At 45.8% G+C, this 19855-nt stretch overlaps 1 protein-coding gene across 2 annotated transcripts in view; it reads left to right on the forward strand.

The window, feature by feature from the left end:
• The window catches only part of LOC116999888 (phosphatidylinositol 3-kinase regulatory subunit gamma), a 76877-nt gene that overhangs the window by 39961 nt on the left and 17061 nt on the right, over positions 1-19855 (forward strand). The window contains exon 1 of one of the 2 annotated variants that reach the window (XM_033066952.2): positions 4898-5220. The exons of the other annotated variant lie outside the window; for it this stretch is intronic. Coding sequence (XP_032922843.1) covers positions 5115-5220 — 106 coding nt within the window. The 5' untranslated portion in view covers positions 4898-5114. Of the gene's footprint in view, positions 1-4897; positions 5221-19855 lie in introns of those variants that run through there. 2 annotated transcript variants of the gene reach the window in all.

Consider the following 19855-nt stretch of genomic DNA (forward strand, 5'->3'; position numbering starts at 1 on the left):
GAACTTTTTCTTTATTTTTTTTTTAAATGTTATTTCCTATGTTAAAAGAATGTTGTTTACAATGCAAAGCCAAGTGCTTTTAAGTTAGGAAATGCCTAATGTATGATTCCTCGCAAGCTGAGCTCTGTGTGCATGCCTTGTGTTCCAACCTTCATGGACATGAGCCCCTATTTCAATCTCTCTCCTTACCCAGTGGACAGGGGAGGGAAAAGGGCACAAGCTGCTCTCTCTGCTGTAAATAAGACACTTCCTAACACTGAAGTGTTTCATTTGAATGTTTTTTGCAGACCACATATTATTCTTTAATACAGGTTTTTAATGCAATGTATAATTTTCAAACCAAAGCACCCGACTTCGGCACACTTGCCAGAGTTTTTCCTCACCACAGAAATGTGGCCGCATCTGGGGTGGAGTGAGGCAACTGTTTTGCAGCCTGTTAGGACACAAAATGACTATAAAGCAGAGAGAGGAAGCACAGTCCTTGTTAAAAACGCTCATTACATTTCACATGAAGTTTCAGGAGGATGCAGGGAAGCAAACTGCTGCTGCTTCACCCCTGCAGGGATTAGTACTCTTAGTCTTGTGGCAAATGCTTTGTGGTCTCTGTGGTACTTTTGGGGCTCAGACTGTACAACTGGAAGGGAAGGTGCTGCTGGCATTGTCCCCGTGGTTCAGGAAGGCAGGATAAATCCCTGCCATTCCCAATGCCTCTCCTGCCAGCAAGCCCCAGGGTTGGTTTGGGGTGTACTGAGCCACACTGAGACCCCAGCAGCAGCATCTAAGCCAAAGCAGAGAAACCCTCCCATCTTCCCTCATCATCAGGAGCTGAGAAACAGGCAGGAAGAATCCGTTAACCAAACCAAACTGCCGTAACTGGTTGTTCTTGTGCTGTTCCTTGCAAGGTGTGGCTGCCCCTGTGGGAAGCTGGCCACCAATCACAGCACATTCTCCAAAAATCCCAGTGTCTGTGCAGCAAAAGGCCAGTAATTTCATGTAGCATCTACTGATGGCCAGGGAGTTATCCCTGCTGATGTGAATGCAGTTCTACCTTCTCCAAGCTCCCCTCCAGCAGGCCCTGAGCTTGTGCTAACAGTGCAGTTAATATCTGGATCTCAGGAGTGACCAGGAGTCTCCAGCCTGCCCCAAAAGTCTCATAATTTTCGTGCATTTGGCTGGTAGCACTGTGGATTCAGCCCCCCTCCCTCTTCCAGCCCTCCAACTATAAAAGCCTGTTGTGGCCTACATTCAGCTGTCGGATATCACATTATCATGGCTCGGCAAAGAGGAAACCAAGCAGTTTGGCACAAATGGCTTTTCTGTGTTCAGTCTGTTCCAGTGCAGGTCTGTTCAGCTCCTCCTGAAGCACATGGAAGCGCTCAAAACTTCAATATTTAATCTTGCCTTGAAATGCAAATTGTCAGATCCAGGGAAAGGAAAGTGAGCAAACGCACAGCCGTCGATGCAGGATGTCAGGGAGGCAGAAGGCATTAGGCTCACTTCTTGTCTTTCAGCCATAGCATGGGGCACCAAGTCCCCTCCTCCAGCACTCTGACCCCTGCTCAGGCACTGCCAAATCACCATTATTTTGTTGCAGTGTTTGAATGTAGTTTTTCCTGTCTTGGGATGATGTATTGGGTTTGCATGGCCAGGTTTTGGCAGTGAGAACTCTCCCAGACCTTGAGCATCCCCGAGCCCTCAGCGTGCTCCCGGCTTTGTCTCTGCTCTCTGATGCTCAGACTTTGTGCCTGTGGAAGAGAGGCACAGGCAGAGGGGGTTTAGCAGTGTCTAAGGCAGCACAAGTGCCTCCCTCTCCCCCCTGGGCACACACATGCACACCATGCTCATCCCTGGTGCAAGGCAGGCAGTGTGGTAGGAAAGGGAGCACCCCATACGTGTGTTTTGGGAGCCAAGCAATCTTGGGTAAATTATAAGCACAGTTTTGAGAAATAAAAACACATTAATATTCTGTTCTCTCAAGGCATTATCCTACTGTTTACCATTACACACAATCCTCTGCCTTAAATTGCATCTTTGATTAAAGCAGCAATGAGAGAAACCAGTGCTAATAACAAAATGTATTCTGCTTTAAATCACTAAAGTGAAAACATCAATAAGCTGTAACCATCAGTGCCGCCATGAAAATGAAGGCAACCACCATGGGAACCAGCAAGGATGAAATCCACTTTGCCAGCATAAAAGCCAAGTAATTAGGTCTTATGTGGGTGGAACTTATAATGAGGTGCAGGAAGGGGGAAAATGAATTTCAACCTGAGTCTGCCTCCTCCCCCCTCTCTGCCAGAGCTGCTAATCTAAGTTTGGGGGCTGCCACAGGGACCACAGCCCCAGTTTTTAGCTCTGCAGGACCTACAAAGCAGCGTCCACTTCTGCATTTACACCCATTCCCGACCCTTGTGGGATGCCCCACACCCTGCCAGTGGGCAGCCGATTGCTTGGGCTCACAGCACCAAGTTAAATTTCACTGGGGGAGCCAGCTGTGCTTCCAAGGAGGCCATTTCCCTTTGAAGAAGCTGGAGCTGGTACATGGTATCAGCTCAATAATTTAATTTAAAAGTTAGAAAAAGGAATCGTATCTGGTTATCGTGGATTAATCAGAGTTTGCGGATGGGTTTATAAAATTAATTTATACACAGTGAGTGACTTGAATCAAAGCCCTGTGCTCTTCTGCAGCTGTCCATCCCTCAAGGAGCTCTGTTCCTGGAGCAGGCTGCTCTAAATTGCTTGCTGTGGAAGTTGTGATACATCAGCAAACTTCAGATCTCCCCTCATACTCTTCTATTGGGTAGAGCCTTTCAGTTATTCAATGTCACAGTCACCCTAAGGTTCAGCCAAGCCAGGAGGGTGTTTTCAGGAGCTGCTACCGAGTGCCAGAGCAGGAGAAATTATTTGTCACTTGCTGTTCTACGCTTTGAAGTACAAATAAAGCAGACAACTTCAGTGCTGGGTTTTACAACATTCCCTGACATTTCCACAGCAGATCAAGGTGTTGTCCATCCTTGAGCCTCTGACACTGGTTGGGAGTCTCAGGAAAGGACGTTTCTTTAATTTCCCAGCAGCAGCCTTTCTCTGAGGACGCTTCGCCGCGCCAAAACGGAGGCTGAGTGCTGAGCTGGCTACACTTCTGCCTCCCGCCGGTGCCTGTGGGCTGCGGGCTGTGGCTGCCCATCGGGATGTGGCTGAGGCTCCTTTTCGGGTGTGTTCGCAGCTCAGACTTACCCAAACCTGGTGAGAGACAGACATCCAGTTTGGTGCCTTTTCCTGTGGTTTGGGATTTTTTTTCCCCCCTCCCCCCGCTGGTTATGTCACAAGAAAACGCGTCGGGTTTTTCTCCAGGGTCACACTCGTTAGTGCCCTCTGAGATAGGCAGGTTATTACGTGGATTACGTGGCTCACACAGCAGGCAGCTGCCAGGGCCCTGCAGGGAGGGAGGAGAGCCGCCCGTTTGTAGCCAGTGCAGCGGCTGAGGGGTCAGCCAGGACAGGCTCCCGCTGGGGATGTGTCCAGCGGCTCTCCCTGCACAGGGTCCCCTGTGCCCGGCTCTCCCGCAGGCCCCATCCCCGCACGGCAGCCGGCCCGGGCTGGAGGGCGGCAGGTAGCCCCGGCGCTGTGGCGCACCGGCTCGGGGCGGGGGCAGCCCCACCGGCGGTGCGGGCAGGAGGCGTCTCCCCAGGGGCAGCGCTGGGGCCGGCGGTGTCGGGGAGCGGGGAGCTGGGAGCTGCCGGGCCGGGAAGCGGGGCCGGGATGCGAGGCAGAGTCACCCCGCGCCCCCCGAGCCCCGCTCTCGCCTCAGCGCTCGCCTTCCTTTGTCCCGCTTAGTAACCGGCGCTCGCGGCCAATCGCCATCGAGCCGGCCGGGCCCGCCGCGCGCTGATTGGCTGGGCCGCCCGCAGCCCTCTGCCAATCCCGGCGCTCGCTGCTCCCTCAGACAAAGGCAGCAGCTCTGGCAACTGCGCTCCGCTCCCCCCGCCCCCCGCGCGTGCTCCGCGGCAGCGGCCCCTTGGCGGCCGGCCAGCCGGGGGACCTACCACCTCCACTGCGCGCCTCAGCACGGGGGGGACACTGCGAATAAGCGTCAAGAAAAGTGGCGAAAGCGAGCCGGATAAAAGTTAGAAAACAGGGAAAGCAGACTTTTATTCTCTACTAAGCTTTCTGTGTGGGTCTGCCTCACCGGCGTGAAGAGGGACGTTTCCCCTTTATGTCTTGGTTTTTTTTGCCCACCCCTCTCTCCACCTCGTGGAAGCACTCGCTCACACACACCCCCGTTCACCTCCAAGGGGTTAAAAAGCCGGCGCGAAGCCCCGCCCCCTGGCGCCGGGGGGGCGTGGCCCGGTCCCCGGCAAGAGGCGGGTGGCGGCGGCCGGGCCCCTCAGAGCCGCTTAAAATGTCACCGAGCGCGGCAGCCCCGAGCCCGGCCCCGCCGCCCGCCGCCGCCCGCCGCCCCGCGCCGCCAGCAGGGCACGGCGGGCCCCGCCGCGGGCCGCCCGCCCGCCGCTGAGCCCCGCGCAGCCAGCCCCGCCGGCGCGCAGCGCACCGCGGACACAGCGCCGCCCGCCCCGCTCGGGCTCCGCGCCCGCCCGTATTGTTGCCCGCCGCCGCTGCCTCCTTTCTCGTCCTCTGCCGGCGAAAAGAATTCATCCAGAGACTGAAATCGCCCCTTTTTATCCGCTGCTTCCCACCATCCCCCGGCTTTCCTGTGGGGGGCTTGTTTGGCTTGTGTTTTAAAAATACCCCGAAAACGGCGATTTCTAGAGAGAATTAAGGAAAGTGGCTTTTCTGTGGAAAGGTGTCTTTTTAAACAGAAAGAAGCACTCTCTCTCTATACATTATATATATATAACTACCTATCTTTAGTTCCTGCAGGGCAGCTGCTGAGGTGACTTGCGTGGAGGCTTTTTTTTTTAATAAGTTTAATTTTGCGATTTAAATTTTTTCCCCCTTTTTGCTAAAAAGTGTTATTTTAGAGCGAGGTGAATTCTTCTCGGCTTTGTTTTCTTTTTTTTCTTTTTTCCCTTTTTCAAAAATTTTTTTCACCTCTCGATTAAAAGCCGAGCTATCCAACCTCTTATTTCTGACCGTGCCGGGACTTGGCTGTCGCGATGTACAACACGGTGTGGGATATGGACCGCGATGACACGGACTGGAGGGAAGTGATGATGCCCTATTCCACTGAGCTGATATTTTACATTGAAATGGACCCTCCAGGTAGGGAGCTGAAGCCTGCGAGCTGCCCCCGCACCGCTGGCAGCGGGGGCTGCCGTCCATCCCTGCCCTCCCTCCTCCTGCAGACTTTTCCCTTTTAAAATAAAAGGAGAGGGGGAGGGGGGGCTGTAAAAATTAATATCTGTAGTTAAACTTTGTGTAAACTTCCCAGGGACTTGAGCTCGCTGTCTCCTGGGCAAAAGTATTTTGATACTAGGGTTTTTTTGGGGGGAGGTGGGAGGATAAGAGCAATTTATGGTGCCTTTTGGGAGATGGAAGGAGGCAGGAGGAGGAGAGCTGCTCGACAGCCCCTCTCCCGTGTCTCCTTTTTTGAATGCCTTTATTGAAAGGCGTATATTTCGGCTGTATTCGCTCCTAGAGGAGCGCTTTTATTATCCTCTTCACCTGTGTGCCTTTATGTGCCTGTAACACTTTGATGGTGGTGATTTACCCACCTCCATTCAGTTCCAGTTTAATCGCTTTTACAGTCTCCAAGACTCTCGTCTCCCCAGCTCTCTTCCAGCAGTGACAGATGAGGTGTGCGTTGTCGCTGGGTTTTGGTGATGGGGGCATAATACTTGGGAACAGGCTGGAATCCATCCCTGGAGGCACAGTTAATAACCTGGTTCAAAAGGATTTGATGCACTTTTTCTTCCCTCCCCCCACTTCATGGATTGCTAGTGCTGAAAATGGGGAAATGTATTATCCCTTGCTTGCCTGAAGTTTTTAGATGGGCAGAAAGTTTCTTTTGTGTCTAAAGAGGGAGGGAAGGCTTGTGAGGAGGAGAGGTTGAGCTTTCCTTTGGTAAATGAATTAAAGTAAGCATAAATGGGTACTGGTGAAACTATACCTGTAAGAGTCAAACAGGCTGAAGCAGTAAGGTAATTGAAGGGCCTTTCTCTTCTCAGGTCTCTGATCCGTATAGACAGAGGGTACAGTAAAATATGCACCAAAAGTCTTAGCCTGCAGAGAAATTGATAGGAAATAAGTACTTCTAAGTGCTGTCTTTTATGAGGCGCGTACTTTCAGAATGTGCTTTTCAACCTGTGCCTGAATCGTGGCATGTATCTGCAAGTGTGGTTTATTCTCTTTGTTTCAGCACACTGAGCTGTATTTTTCTCTCTGGAGGTATGTGGTACTTTAATTAAAACAGGAGGAGGTGATCATCCTGAGATTTTTGGATATCAAGGACCTGTACTTGCTTCTTTTGGTAATTGTGACACTTTAAAAAATGGACAGATCTCTGAGACACAGTGCTGGCCACTACTCGTTAAATTCTTGCATAGCTGATACTACCTATTTTTAGATGTTACTCCTGAAAGCCTGAAGTTCAGTCAAATCACTTTGCTTCTGTGAACTTTAAAGGACATCATACTTGTAAATGCTTTTGATTTTTAACTGTTCACGAGGTAAGTATTCATGTGTGCTTGTATCAAATGAACAAAAACCTAAGTCCCATTGTCAGTGACTTAAAGCAATTAGTGTGGGGCTTTTATTAAAAAAAAAAAAAAAAAAAAGCCCCTTGAATGGCTTAGTACAAGGAGGCTACTAAAAGGGGCTGGACAAACGGAACTGGTCAGAAAACAACTTTCCAGTGTTTCTGCAGGGATTTGGCCGTGCGAAATTCTTAGGAAGCCTTTCAAAGTTTACATTAAGAAGCAGCTCTTCTATCATTAATAATGCCAATGCTTCCATCACTGGAGCCCTCTTGTCAGGGATCAAGGATCTGCACAGTCCAAACACCAGTTAGCAAAAGGACTTCGTGTTACAGGCTGATCCCTAAAGTGTTCAGTAACTTTATCTTTCATATTTTGAAACTAGATGAGCCAGAGCTGGAAATGATGCATGGGATAATCCCCATGTGTATGTCCTGATTTCGTGGAACTGCAACTTTTAAATTGCAGGGGGAGGGAGGGAGAGTGTGCAGAGGGGGTCTGCCTTCTCCCTGTCCAGAGGCAGGGTAGGAAAGCATTTTCTGGCCTGGGATGATAGGTCATCCCTAAGGGCAGTGTGGAAAAATTTATTTGGGAGGCTTAAACACTCAGCATGCCTTGGGATAAAGTCACTGTGTTTGCACCCGGTAACAACCGCAGCCCCATTTGGCCCATTCCCAACGAAAATTGGTGAAGGCTTTCGGCGCAGCGTTCCCGGCGCGGTGGCCGGAGCTCCTGGGAGGCTCCTGGAAGCGGTGGCAGTGTTCCCTCGGCAGCAGCCAGGACAGCGATGTGCAGCCCCCGGAGCGCTCTTTTGTTCCCACAACTCGAGCCCGGAGATCCCCGGTTGGGTTTTGTGCCGCAGCACCGGGCACTGGCGGATCCCGGGAGCCAAGAGTCTGGGATCACGCATGACTGCCCCTGATTACATTTTACTGCATCTAAACTTGAGGCAGAAGACAAAAGCAAGGTGAACATAATGTGCAGTGTCACCCGTAACCTACGAGCCCAGGGTGGGGATACTGTTTCTCGTTAAGGGCCAGTAGACCTTTAATTTATCTTGGCAGGCCGTCTTAATACCCACCTTAGCCTTGCCCAATAATAATGCAGAAATAAAATCTGGTGATGGCAGGCAGCCTGCAGCGCAGCCAGAGCTTCTGTCAGGCCTCAGTGCACCTGCACCAGCTTATCAGCGTGCCTGTGTTTGCTGTTCGGGGCTGTAGGTGTAAATGGATGTTCAAAGCAGGTCCTGGAGCCCCTCTCCTACAGACTTTGCTCTAAAGTTCAGAAATAAAAGTAGTAATGCCTCTCTCTCACTTGAGCTTTTCTCAACTCAAGCAGAGGCAGTCAGACAACAAGGAACTGCCAGCTCTCTGCTAGGTTTTAATCCATCCTGCCCATAGGAGTGGGACAGTTTTCTGAAACAGAGTGATGGAACTAGGGATGTAGCTCTGCTAGACTCACAGAGCATAATTCAGAATAGTACAGCTTACATAGGAGCCACAGTGGTGACAGTCAAAAGGATGACTCCTGTTACCTCATGCTTTTTCATTTTATTTCATTTTATTTTGCATTTATACATGCATCACTGGCATAAGGGAAGATCTCTTTATGGCAACATGCAACCAGTAACTTTCAGTATCTGAAGACCCAACGTGATTATAGCTAACATAGCAGCTTCTCAACTTTCTAATGATGGATTAAGTTAGAGTGTTGTGGCTGTAGCAGCATCATGTGCTGCCTCTGGCATTAGGAAACTGTCAGGGGTTCACTCATATGTTTGTTGTTGCTGTGGGTCTTGCTATGTGAGAAGACAAGAAAGTAGGTTCTGGGTTGAATTTAGTTTATTTGACATCACCAGTTCAGGTCTGCAAAAAGTCCTTACTGCCAGAAGTTTTTGAACAGAGGATTTCAAATTGACTGCAAAAGTTACCAGAGTATCTAAAGCACCACTACCTATGTATTGCCTCACTTCTACTTAGAAAGGCTAAGTAATGTCTTTCCCTCTGTAGATCTGGGATACATTATCAGTTGTGTTGGTGATAAAATGTGTAATCACTGAATACATTTTGTCACAGTTGGATGAAAATCAGTAAGAGTGTTCCACTGGGGTTTCTGATACAGATGTCAGCAAAGATATTTGGCTCAACTACAAATTAGAGGTTAGTTTCCTTTGTGTGGGTTATGAAGAAAACCACAAGTTTAAGGTAGGCTTCCTAATGCACAGTGGGCTCTATCTATGAACAGATAGTACAATAACTCTTTGACCTAAAGCTATGTGGAAGCTACCTGCTTGAACCCTGAAATATGACCAACTACACTTACAGCTTGATCCAGCTGTCTTTTTCAAGAGCAGTACTTTGCCTTGCCTCATACACTGTAACCATGCTGTTGCTACAAAATCTTTTAATAATTAAGTGGGGGGAGCAATAATCTGAGAGCTACTTAGTTTTGGTTTGCTTTGTAGAAGCAGCACTGCCAGTGTATGAGTAAGACAAATATTCCAAGTATTCGAGGGAAAGATGTATTTATTCATTATAGTTTCTATTTTCTTCTCATATATAATTTGACAACCCTTATTTTAGGGGGGTGATACTGTAATTGTAATTTGGAAAACACAGGGTTCTGAGCTCAAGGGCAGTGTTTACTGGGATACCCAGCATGCTGTATCATTAACAGTGTTATAGTGGAAACTGAATGTGGCTTCTCAAATTGGGTTTGTGGTACACATAGCCAGATGTAGGTGAACACTGCCTGTCTATGCCTGACTAGTTTTCCAGTGGGAGAACAGATGCAAATTTGAATAGCATTGTCAGTGTTGTCCTTCAGCTTATCTGACTCCAGAAGCTTATCAAAGAATAGTTCTGTTCTTGTACATCTTAAAAAAAAAAGAGTGATTCTACTAGTGTATGTATTCAAAACAACAGCACTGTAGCTTCCACTGTCTTTTTTTGCAAATTTAAGTCTTGCATATTTCAGAAAGTAGATGTTTGAGATTGAAAGTTTCCCTGTTACAGAAGGGAAGTTTGTGCAGGCTGATTTGAGGTAGAGCAGGGAGTAAATAAGGCTCAGTCACTGTGTTGTGCATATCTGGGAAAATTGTTTGGATTGGAGTCTCAGCTTCTATGAGGACAGTGATGTGAAATGCTTATATTCTGTTCATGTTTCACCTAGAGTTCTCTACTGGCCTTTTTATTTATTGACTTCTGTAACCGTTCTTTTATTTCTGATTGCATTTTTAGGCTTGCTTTTGCATTCTTTGCATTTCATTTTCATTTTGATGGCTCTGTTAACGAAATCACTCATCAGCTCTCAATTAAATACATGACCACAAAAAATAGCATCATTAATAGAAAGTGAAGTGCTGCTTTGCTTGAGATGAGAGAGCCTGCCTTAAAAGGCTACATTTGTGTTTATCACTAGGTTTCAAATGATGTAGAAATAGTTGGGGAAGCAAAACTTGCTAAAGGGAGTTTTTCAACTCTGTGTTATTAAAGCTATAGGCCTGTGCACACTAAAACACGAGGGGACATTCTGAGAAGAAACTAAGTTCTTCAGCAAGTGCTTTTGCAGAAAATGTTATTTTTGCAGTTGTTCCAAACAGTTTTGCTTTGCATGATTCCTGTACCTGACAGGAGTTAATCATGGTATTCTTTCTGTCTCAGTGTTTAAAAGGAGAAAACTCTTCCTGAAGTGTTCTGTGGGGGTTATTGCTTTCCCAAGCAGCTGAGTTGTCTTCTGTCTTTGCCATTGCCTGCATGATTATCTTATTCCAGACTGAAGCTATTTGTGCTTATCTTTGCTCTACAGCTTGGGAAAACAGAGGCATAGCTGGTCATACACATCTACACTCAGGACTGAATGCAGTTGGGTGCCTTACATCACCTCATGTTGGTTGTTTAGTGAGTCACTTTTTGGGCAGAGAGCTAGAGAAGAATAAAGAATACTTTTATCAGCATGCCCTGTGTGTTTTAAAGCTTAGGCTTTATTATTGTCAGAAAGACTGTTAACTGTTGAAACAGGTTGCTGTAGAACTTCAGTCCCATTAAAGCAATAGGTGTGTTCTAGCTGGATTTTTTGGAAAACTCATTTTTGTAAAGTAGGTTGCTGAGTAATGCTTAAGGAACAATCTCTGCTCATGTACTAAGTGCCCCTATGGAAATGAGTCAGATTGTCTTTTTTTCTTCTGCTTTTTATCTCATTTCTTCTGACAGGTTAAAGTCTGCACAATAGCTAAGTAAGCAAGAATTTGCTTCTCCACATAATATGAACTACAGGAATGAGCTGATGCTGGGTCCCCAAACAGTATGAGTGGATGTAACTTCTTTAGAAGATATTTTCATTGTCCTTTATGTTTGCTGTGTCCTCCACTCAATAGACAAAGACTCTGCAATGTTCCAGTGAATATATTCCAGTATATTAAGTTTTCCTAGTTCTGAGGAAAAGTGTCTATATACAGGGACCTTTACAAGGATCCATACAATACACAAAAAAGGCAAAGTGCAGGTGGTGCCTCTTGTAGCCCTTTCCAAAAAGGACTCCAGCTGCCCTGCTGAACACCAACCAGCTGCCTGGTGAATCCTCATGCCGAAGCACAATGAGCTCTGAAGCTTTCCTCTGGCTGAACAGGATCCAGGATCTTCGCTGGCTTTGAGTGCAGCAGCACACTCAAGATGGATGCTTTCCATCCAGAGCACTTTGAAAGAGGAGATGAAATGCTTCAGCTGCTTCAGCCTGTGACTGCTTCCAGCATTCACCCAAAGTCTATCAGTTTTTATGGTTTTAGTGGTAGTTCATAGGGATGTTACTTCTAAAAGCAGATATCCCTGAAGATGACACATAGTTACCTAGATATGGCTTCAAAAACATCACATTTCTCTGCACAAAAATTGGTGGGTTTGAAAGAATTATAGAAACACCAATCTACTCCTTAATATTGTTTGTTCATTTGCTACAGAATAACTTCAGTGTCACTTTGTGGCTCTTGTACTTCAGGTCCATTTTTCCCTTCCAAACATAATCCTTTCCCTTTATTAACTGTGGCTTGCTCTCTGGTAGTTTTTTTCCTCTAACCCTTGAAAGAAGAATACTGGAGCCATTTTTTTAGGTTTTTACCTTCCATAGCCTCATCCTTACTTTGTCTCTGGAGTCCCTAAAATCTGATGCTGCACACAGTCATATTTTCTTTTGGAGGAATTCCTTCCTTCCTTGCATACCTCCCCTTAAAAAACACAAACCAAACTCCTGAAGGTACAGCTGCTGCAATGGAGTTCAAGAGAATTTGCTGTAATGGGGGGAACTTGGCTCACTGTTGTTGTGTGGGGCTTTCTGAGTGTGGGCAGTAGGGCTTGTACTCAACACCTGTCCCAGGAAAATGTCTTAGAGGTAAAATGGATGGGAAGTTCATTGACAATCACGATGCCTGTAAGTTCTGTTGTCTGTTACAGCCTGAATTTGTACAATGCAATTGAATTTCCCAGGCTGTCAGTACTCCTACTGCTCTGCCCTGTGTAGTTTTCCTGGGGACATTGTCAAAATCTACATTGTTGGCCCTCAAGGAACTGCTCCCAAGTGGCAAATTAGAAGTCTTTGGCAGTTTTGGCTTCGTTACCCTGATTGGTCTCCAGTCTCTAAGAGTGCCTCTTGAAGGATACAAGGCAGCTTGAATCAATGAGATGAGTGTTAAAGATTCTTTCAGCTTTGAAGGGTACAATGCAGTCTCACTGATAAGTTTTGGGGCAGTGAGAGAAGTCAAGCTGCTGCTCTGAAATGGATTTCATTAAAATATTTTGAAGATCACCATGTACTGAGTGAGGAGATTGAATCTGAGCATGAGCAATGGCCAGGCTTGACTCTTCCATGTCTGCTCTGAACTCCCCTTCTGCAGGCACTGCATGGGATCCCATGGGTTGGGATCAAGTGGAGCTTCCTTCAGGATCAAGATTCTTAAAAAAGATGATTCATGTCAAAGTGTAGAACAGATTCGCTCCAAATATTTTTTTACCTTCAAATTTCTTCTGGAGTCTTGATTTAGAAACACACTTTTTGATCTTGATGGCTCACTCTTAGCAGTTTAGGCAGTATTGCTGCCTAAATATTTATGATTTGGTAACTAGAAAATGGTTTGACATAGCACAAGGACAGGTACTGTATGAGGAGCAACTTTACATACTGCTCTGAAAGACTGGAGCTGGTGGTAAGCTGAAATAAAATGCTGTTTAGAGCAACAAGAACCATATGCATTTGCAGCTGTATTATTATTTTTAAATAGCCTCTTGTGCAGCAAACTTCTCAGTAGCACCAATTATTTCTGTGAATTGGATCCCCTGTGAGGTTTGTACTTGACATCTGGATGGATGTTTAGTCTTTGAAATACCTGGGGAAAACAGCCCTGAGCTGTTTTTATTTAAATTATTTATTATTTAAAATTAGTTATTATTTAAAAGATCTCTTTCTTTTGGCTTTGGTATGTTTTCTAGTCATAGCTGTCACTTCTATGAAGTCAGCTGGCTGGACTTCATTCCCTCTCTTTCACAATGAAAAGCCCGTACTTCAGTCACTTCAGTTCTTTGTTTATTCTGAATTTTGTGTTTTCCTTGCTCTTGTAAAAAAATCTATTCCTGCATATTGACTAAAAAGTACTTTTAGTAGTGGCTTGAAGACTGCCCGTGGAGGAGTAGAAAACATGCTGTGGTATTTCTTCTGTGAAGGCAGATGAGGAGCTGCTTAGCTAGAGAGCAAAAAGGGAAACTCCTTGCTCCTTGCACTTTACATTTACTTTTGCTGTATAGTCTTCTAGACCTGACATTTGATACTGTAAAGTACAATATTCTTGTTGAACATATGAAATTTTCATGGCAATAAAATGTCTGTCGTGGACTTTCATCCAGAGTTGGCAAAAGCCTGGGCCTGCTGTCTACATGATAAAATTATTCCTTCCTTGTGAGCCAGCCATGTGATGCTGGGTAGTGATAACCTTTGAGCAATGAAACATGGCAAGAGTTCTAAAACCTCTCCAGTTCATTAAGAGTGTGCTAATTATGCCTGGTTATACTTTTTATCCTCCTCATGTTAATTTTGGGACATCACCTCAGCCCTGTCGATCGTGGAACCTCTGACGCTGCTGTAGCTTTGCAGCAGTTACACTGGGCTCTGGGCTGGAAGGGGAACAGTTTTTCTTTGGGCAGTGAAAATAATTGGGAAGCTGAGGGTTTTTTGCCTTTGCACCCTCATGCAAAGGCTGGAATGAAGGGGAGGAGCTGTTTTGGTACACAAGTCAAAGATTCCCATGTCATTTATCTGACTGTGAACATCCTCCATTTCTTATGTCTCAGCCCATGAAGTAGTAGAGCTTGCAAAGTAGTGAGAGATGCTATTGAAATGCCCAAAGGAATGGTGAATTTGATCCAGCCTCTTCACACACTGTTGTTGTCCCCTGTTCTGCAGGTGTCCCAGAGCAGATAATATTTTAACCTGTGCAGTAGCTGCAGATGCTCATGAGGAACAGAGTGCAGCAGAAGCCTGTCAGGCTGTAGGAGGTGAAACAGTGATGGGGAGGTGTGGGAGAGGGCTGGATAGCTGGGGAGTTTTCAAACAAAACAGATCTTTATCAAAAAAGCCAATTAATAAATGCTGAAATATTTCTTAAAGTTTTTTTTTTTTTATGAAAGTTCATAGAAACACAAGCAAAGCTATAATGGGAGTGTTTTCATTGGAAGCCTGCCTGGCTTTCTGCCAACTTGTCTGCTGTTTTCTGTAATGAGATATTGAAAGACTTCAATTCTTTGAATATGTCTTACTCCTTGGCATCTTGCCTATTTTGGGGGAGGAGGGTGAAAATGTGAGCATGCCTGAGGTTCTGTGGCCAGCAATAATTCCATCAAGGAGCTTCCTTCCCCGTTCCCAGAGCTGCACATTAGCTGCCCTTTGAGGAAGGGCAGCTTCGAAGGGCATCGGTGCTCAACGCTCTGCAAAAGGGGTCTCGGCAGGACAAGTGGGATGTGGAGCTGCCAGGATCATTTACCTGCCAGCAATGGGGGATGAGCTGCTGGCATCAGGTGTGCACCACCCTCCTCTCTGTCAGCTGGAAAACCTCTGCAGAAGCCTGTGCTTTTTTCACAGATATCTTTGGGGGGTTCTCGTGCAGCAGGGATGAGTACAGGACTCCTGAGGGAGGGAAAAATTTTGAGGCTTTGCCCGAAAAGTGTTAGAGAAATTGAGAAGAGTACTTGAGAAATTGAGTAAGACGGCAGAGAGCAGTTAAAGATTGGGGGGAATTTTTCAACAAAGCTAGCCTACATTTTCATGGCAAGTCTTCATCTAGATCTCCAAAGGGAAAACCTTTCTCTCCTCAAGGACTATGTCATTAAAATGTTAGCTGGCCTAACCACAGACTACTTGCATGTTTCCATAGCAATGACACTTTGTAGAGCTTTATATTACAGTTCGCAGGGTATCTACTGTACATCAGCCTTTTTGAAGCTGAGTAACTGTCTTGGAAATCCTCTGATCTGTTTTCTGCTTGTCACAATGTGGAGAGAGAGTAGATTGAGAGCATCAGAAGGAAGGCTAGTAAACAAGCCCGTGGAAGTGCTGAGGGACTTCAAATTGATGTTATCAGAGTACTTGGTAGTTGTGATTATTTGTAACAGTAAGGTAAATTTAATATGCTGCATTTTAAACCTTCTATACTTTTAAGTATCTGGCTTGAAGCTCTTGGAAAACACTGGAAGAAATAAGTTGTGGAGCCATTCTTAGACTAAGTGGCATCTGCCTTAAAACTGAAAATGAGAGTTTAATTAACTGGCAGGTTGATTTTGTATGCAAATCGAGCAGCCAGAGAAGAAACAGCCTGCTTGACTGGATACTGCATGGGATATAGCACTTGGCTAACTGAGGTATTCTTCCTCTTTTACTCCTGAATCAGTGCCATTGAAAACCCTCACATGTAGGGCTGGGTGGCTCTTAGATCATGTAAACTTGTAAAATTTTTTGTTCAAAACCTGACTGGGGAATGTGTGTATCTCACTGTAGTCATGGCCTACTTCACTGCAGTTAAATTCAGGATTAATATAGCCCACGATTTTTTTACGAGAGACTTTAAAAGAAATACAGCGGCATTGAACTTTAGACACTTGCCAGCTTTCCTGCTTGCCTTGGTGCTGGAGCCGCTTTGAATTTCAGGGAGTTAAAGTCACGAGTCACCTTTGCAAAAAACAATTCTGCACAGCCAAGAAAGCGTCCCAAAGCTACCTTTGGCAGAGCCAGTCCATGGCTTTTCTCTCAGGCCCTGCTCAGCAGCTGTGGGAGCAGCTCGGCTGAAGGTACCTGCTGGAAATGGCACAGCAGCCTCCAGGGCCTGACGTCAGCAACATCCGATCCTGCACCCGGCACACATTGGCTGCCATCCCTCTGCTCCACCAACAGCTCCTTTTTATTTCCCCCTTCTAAGTGACACTGAGCTGGGATTGGGATTTAGCTCAAGCTAGCCTGCCTGGGAAAGCTAGAAAGAGGGAGCTAGAGTTGCTGAAGAAATTAAAACCAGATATGCCCGTGAATGCATGTGGGAGAGCCAGTCTGCTCTCATTGCCAGACGGTCACTGAGAGCTGAACCTGATCTTTGGAATGTTCTCATGTGGGAGTGAAGGGTACAACTGAGCTGTCACCTTCTGGGGTTTGGAAAGGTCTGTGCTCCAAAGCTGTCCTAGAGACATGGTAGGGTAAGGATGCTTGTGTCTCTGGTGCAAAGAGAAAGTTCTTTATTAGAACAGATAGATCTGTTGTGCTGTTAATCGCTTGTGATCAGTGTTTCTTTCCCAGGAAAAAGGAGGCAAGAAACCATCAGGATCACTCACTTTAATCAGAGCTGGTTTTGAGATAAAGTAAAATTGTGCCTGTGGCTAGATCAGAATTGGACTCAGTGACATGGAAAGAAACACGGCTGCTCTTGAAAGCATTTCTCTTGACTTCAAGCCAGTCTTATCTTACTTTAGGATTTTAGCTCTCTAATATTCAATGAGTAAGGTATATAAAACTGGATTATTTTGAATTTAAAATCAAAATCTGTGGACTCTTTGAGGCTCTATGTAGCTTCTGATAGAAACAGCACAGGATTTCTTCTAGCAGGGTTGTTAGTACCATCTAGATAATAAGCAAAAACTTCTTTAGGATGCCTCTTCTAGCAACCTATTGGTCCAGTGTTATGAGAGCAGCAGTGTGGTGGATGCTGCTCTGTTGCAGTATACCTGCCATGCTATTGCAAAATATTCCCCTTTGTCATCACAGGGGCTGGGCTGTGAGGTTTTTAAACTACCTTTGTGGCTGTTCTCCATTTAGTACAGGCTAAAGTCTGTGGGCTGAGAGGGTAGCCAAGAAATGCTGGAATGGTTGGGCATGTTGGCTGTGGGGTAAAACAAGAGCAAGGGCCTGGTTCTGTATCCAGTACAGGGGAAAATCTATTATGACTCAAAGAGCTCAAAGCATTGAAAGTAAAGAATTAGATACATGGCTCTTTGGAAACAGGATACACCCTCGCAAATAGTTTTGTATTTTTGAAATGTGCAAGCTATTAAAAAGCATTTTTCAAAAGTCTATTGTGTAAAGGACTGGCTTCCATGAGTCAGGTTTTACAGGAACTGGTCCAGGCCTTATTCTTCTCCTTGAAAGAATTTCCTTCCAGTTTTCTCATGAAGAATGAAGTTCTGTAGGCAATGTCCCGATAGTGAGAACTGATATCTGCCTTTTAAGGAAAAGGAGAAACTCCCACCTGTAACAGGGACACTTGGTGTTATGTCTAGTGCCCTGTGTCCAAACTCCCATTCCTTACCTTTCTGGTCTTTGTTAGTTTGCTTTTCTGTACCCAGTGCTTTAGAGTGAGCCCTGACAAAGCTGCCAAATAATCCCACAGTGCATAAAGGAGCAAGACTTAATCTTACAAGGAGGGCTAGAGAAGTATTCAAGTACTCTAGACAACACTTGAAAGCCCCTTCTGGAAAGCCCCTACTACCAGTGTAAAACAGGCTTTTTGCACTGTAAAATACCTTGAAGTTGTTGATATGTCCAGGCCTTAATTTGAAAGTTCCATTGAAATAATTGTAGGTGCTGGTACAGTTTTCTAAGAACTCTGTACTCTTGTGTGGTTTTTTACATAAAACTTTTTGATGACTCAGAGCCTACAAAAGATTCTGGAGTGAATGTACAATGCTGTAGCTGTCCTGTCCCAGATATGATGTTGGGAGCAGGGAGGACCTGATGACATTTTTGAATTCCAGAACTTTGAATGGGGGAGATGAACAGCACAGTGAATACAATTGATTCCACAGGCTTAGCCTGGGTGTGTGTTCCTCTGATTCTGAATGGGGCTGGGAGTTTCAAGCAAAGTAGGTTTGGAGCCATGTCTTGCTCTCAATGGTGCTTTGTGCAAATACTTGTGTGCTGCACAAACAACCGTAGTAGCTGAGCTAGGAATAACTGAAGCTTCGTAACCAGGAAGCTACTTCACTGAATCCGAAGGTTTTCACCTTCCTTTTACAACAAGACCTGTTATTGCCTCACTACATGTGTGCACACCTGAAAGTTCCCAGCTCACCCCATAAAAAGAACCTGTATGCTACGGTTTAATGCTCGGTCCCGCAGAATGAATGCTGCTATCTGAATCAGGTGTTTGGTCAGCAACCCCAGGGTGCAAACGTCTGGGTCAAGGTTCACATTTAGTTTAGATTGGCTCAATTAAAGCATCTACTGGTTTGTCAGAGAACAGTGAAGTTACTGTGTTGGATATTCAGCATGAAATGGTATTTGGAGCTGCAGTTGGAAGCCTGTTTTCTCTTCTTTAATGTGGGAGGTGTGGCTCAGAGGTGAGCAGCTGGATGGTGCCAAGTAGCACACCTCTCAGTACCAAGCCATTCGGTGCTGAAGCTGGAGATCAAAATCATCTTTCTGCTGCCTTTATTTGTGTTTCTGTGTGTACATGGGGACTGTGCATCTGAAAGATGGCTGTTGTCACTGTGTCAGGCCTGCTCGCTGGTGCTTGTGTAATCTGATGGCAAGGGCACAGGGCTGGGAGCACAGATGTTCGGGGTCTGACTTAGAAACATGCTAGCAGCAAATCAATGTGTGGATCTGCTTTCTTACTCTGAATGCAAATGTGACCTGTCCCTCTGTAAAACACTCTCATGAAATGCCAAAAAAATGCTCATTTTTGGTTGCAATGTTCTTGATGAAGCATCCAGTCTTTGCAAAACAAGGGAGAGCATTCAGGACACCTTTCCCAAAGAAAATAAGAATGAAAATGTATAATACATTTCTGCTCACAGACCAGTCTCTCCCAGTACATGAACATGGCTGTGGCTGCTGAGTTACTGATTCAGGCCTTACAGTCAGATTTATGATAAAGTTGTTTGAGCAAAAACTGGCCAAACAGAAACAGCTTTGGTGTCTTGTATGCCCTTACATTGTGTAACCTATTTTGAGAATGGAAGTAAAAGCCTGGTTGTTTTTGGGTCTTTTTGTTTGTTTGCCATGAAAGTTTGCCATGCATTCAGGATAGGGGAATTCTGGGCAGGTGTGCACCAGCCCTGCAGGTGTGCAGTTCTGTCTGTTGGGCATCTGTGGCATCCCCTTTGCTGTGGTAAACACCTCAGCTATGCAAAGCAGTGCAGGCACTCTGCAGTTATCTAACGTCCCCTGTCCCCTTCCCTTATCACTGTGTCCTGTAGTACTCAAAGAGTCACAGGCTTTGTTCCAACAGGAGCCTAAATGACAAACCCAGTGTGAAACATGAGCCTCGGGTCTGTGACAGACACAGCCCTGCCCAGCCACCACTGCTCTCTGGCAGTGTTTTTCCCTCTGAAGAGTTCACCTGTTTGCTCTTGTGGGTTGGCTTCAGGACTGCTGATGCCTGAGCAACTGGAGTTTTCCACAGTGGTGTCCAGTGCTCTCCAGGCTGTGGCTTTCAAACACAATACACCTTTGTCATTTGTTTGGAGCTTTAGGCGGCACCTGCCCTTGTAGTCGTGCCTGCGCCAGTCTTCTTTTAACAAAAACTCACATTTCCTCATACTCCTTGCTTTTCCCCTCCCTCAAGTGTTTGACACTAAAAAATCTCAGGTCATAGTGAAACAGTTGACTTCAGACTTCCTTTAAGATTACAAGCTCCTTTTGGTTTGAGAGAGCTTGAAGGCTGAGTTCAAGATGCACATTTTCTC

The sequence above is a fragment of the Catharus ustulatus genome, chromosome 9 (assembly GCF_009819885.2).
Source record: "Catharus ustulatus isolate bCatUst1 chromosome 9, bCatUst1.pri.v2, whole genome shotgun sequence".
NCBI lineage: Eukaryota > Metazoa > Chordata > Aves > Passeriformes > Turdidae > Catharus > Catharus ustulatus.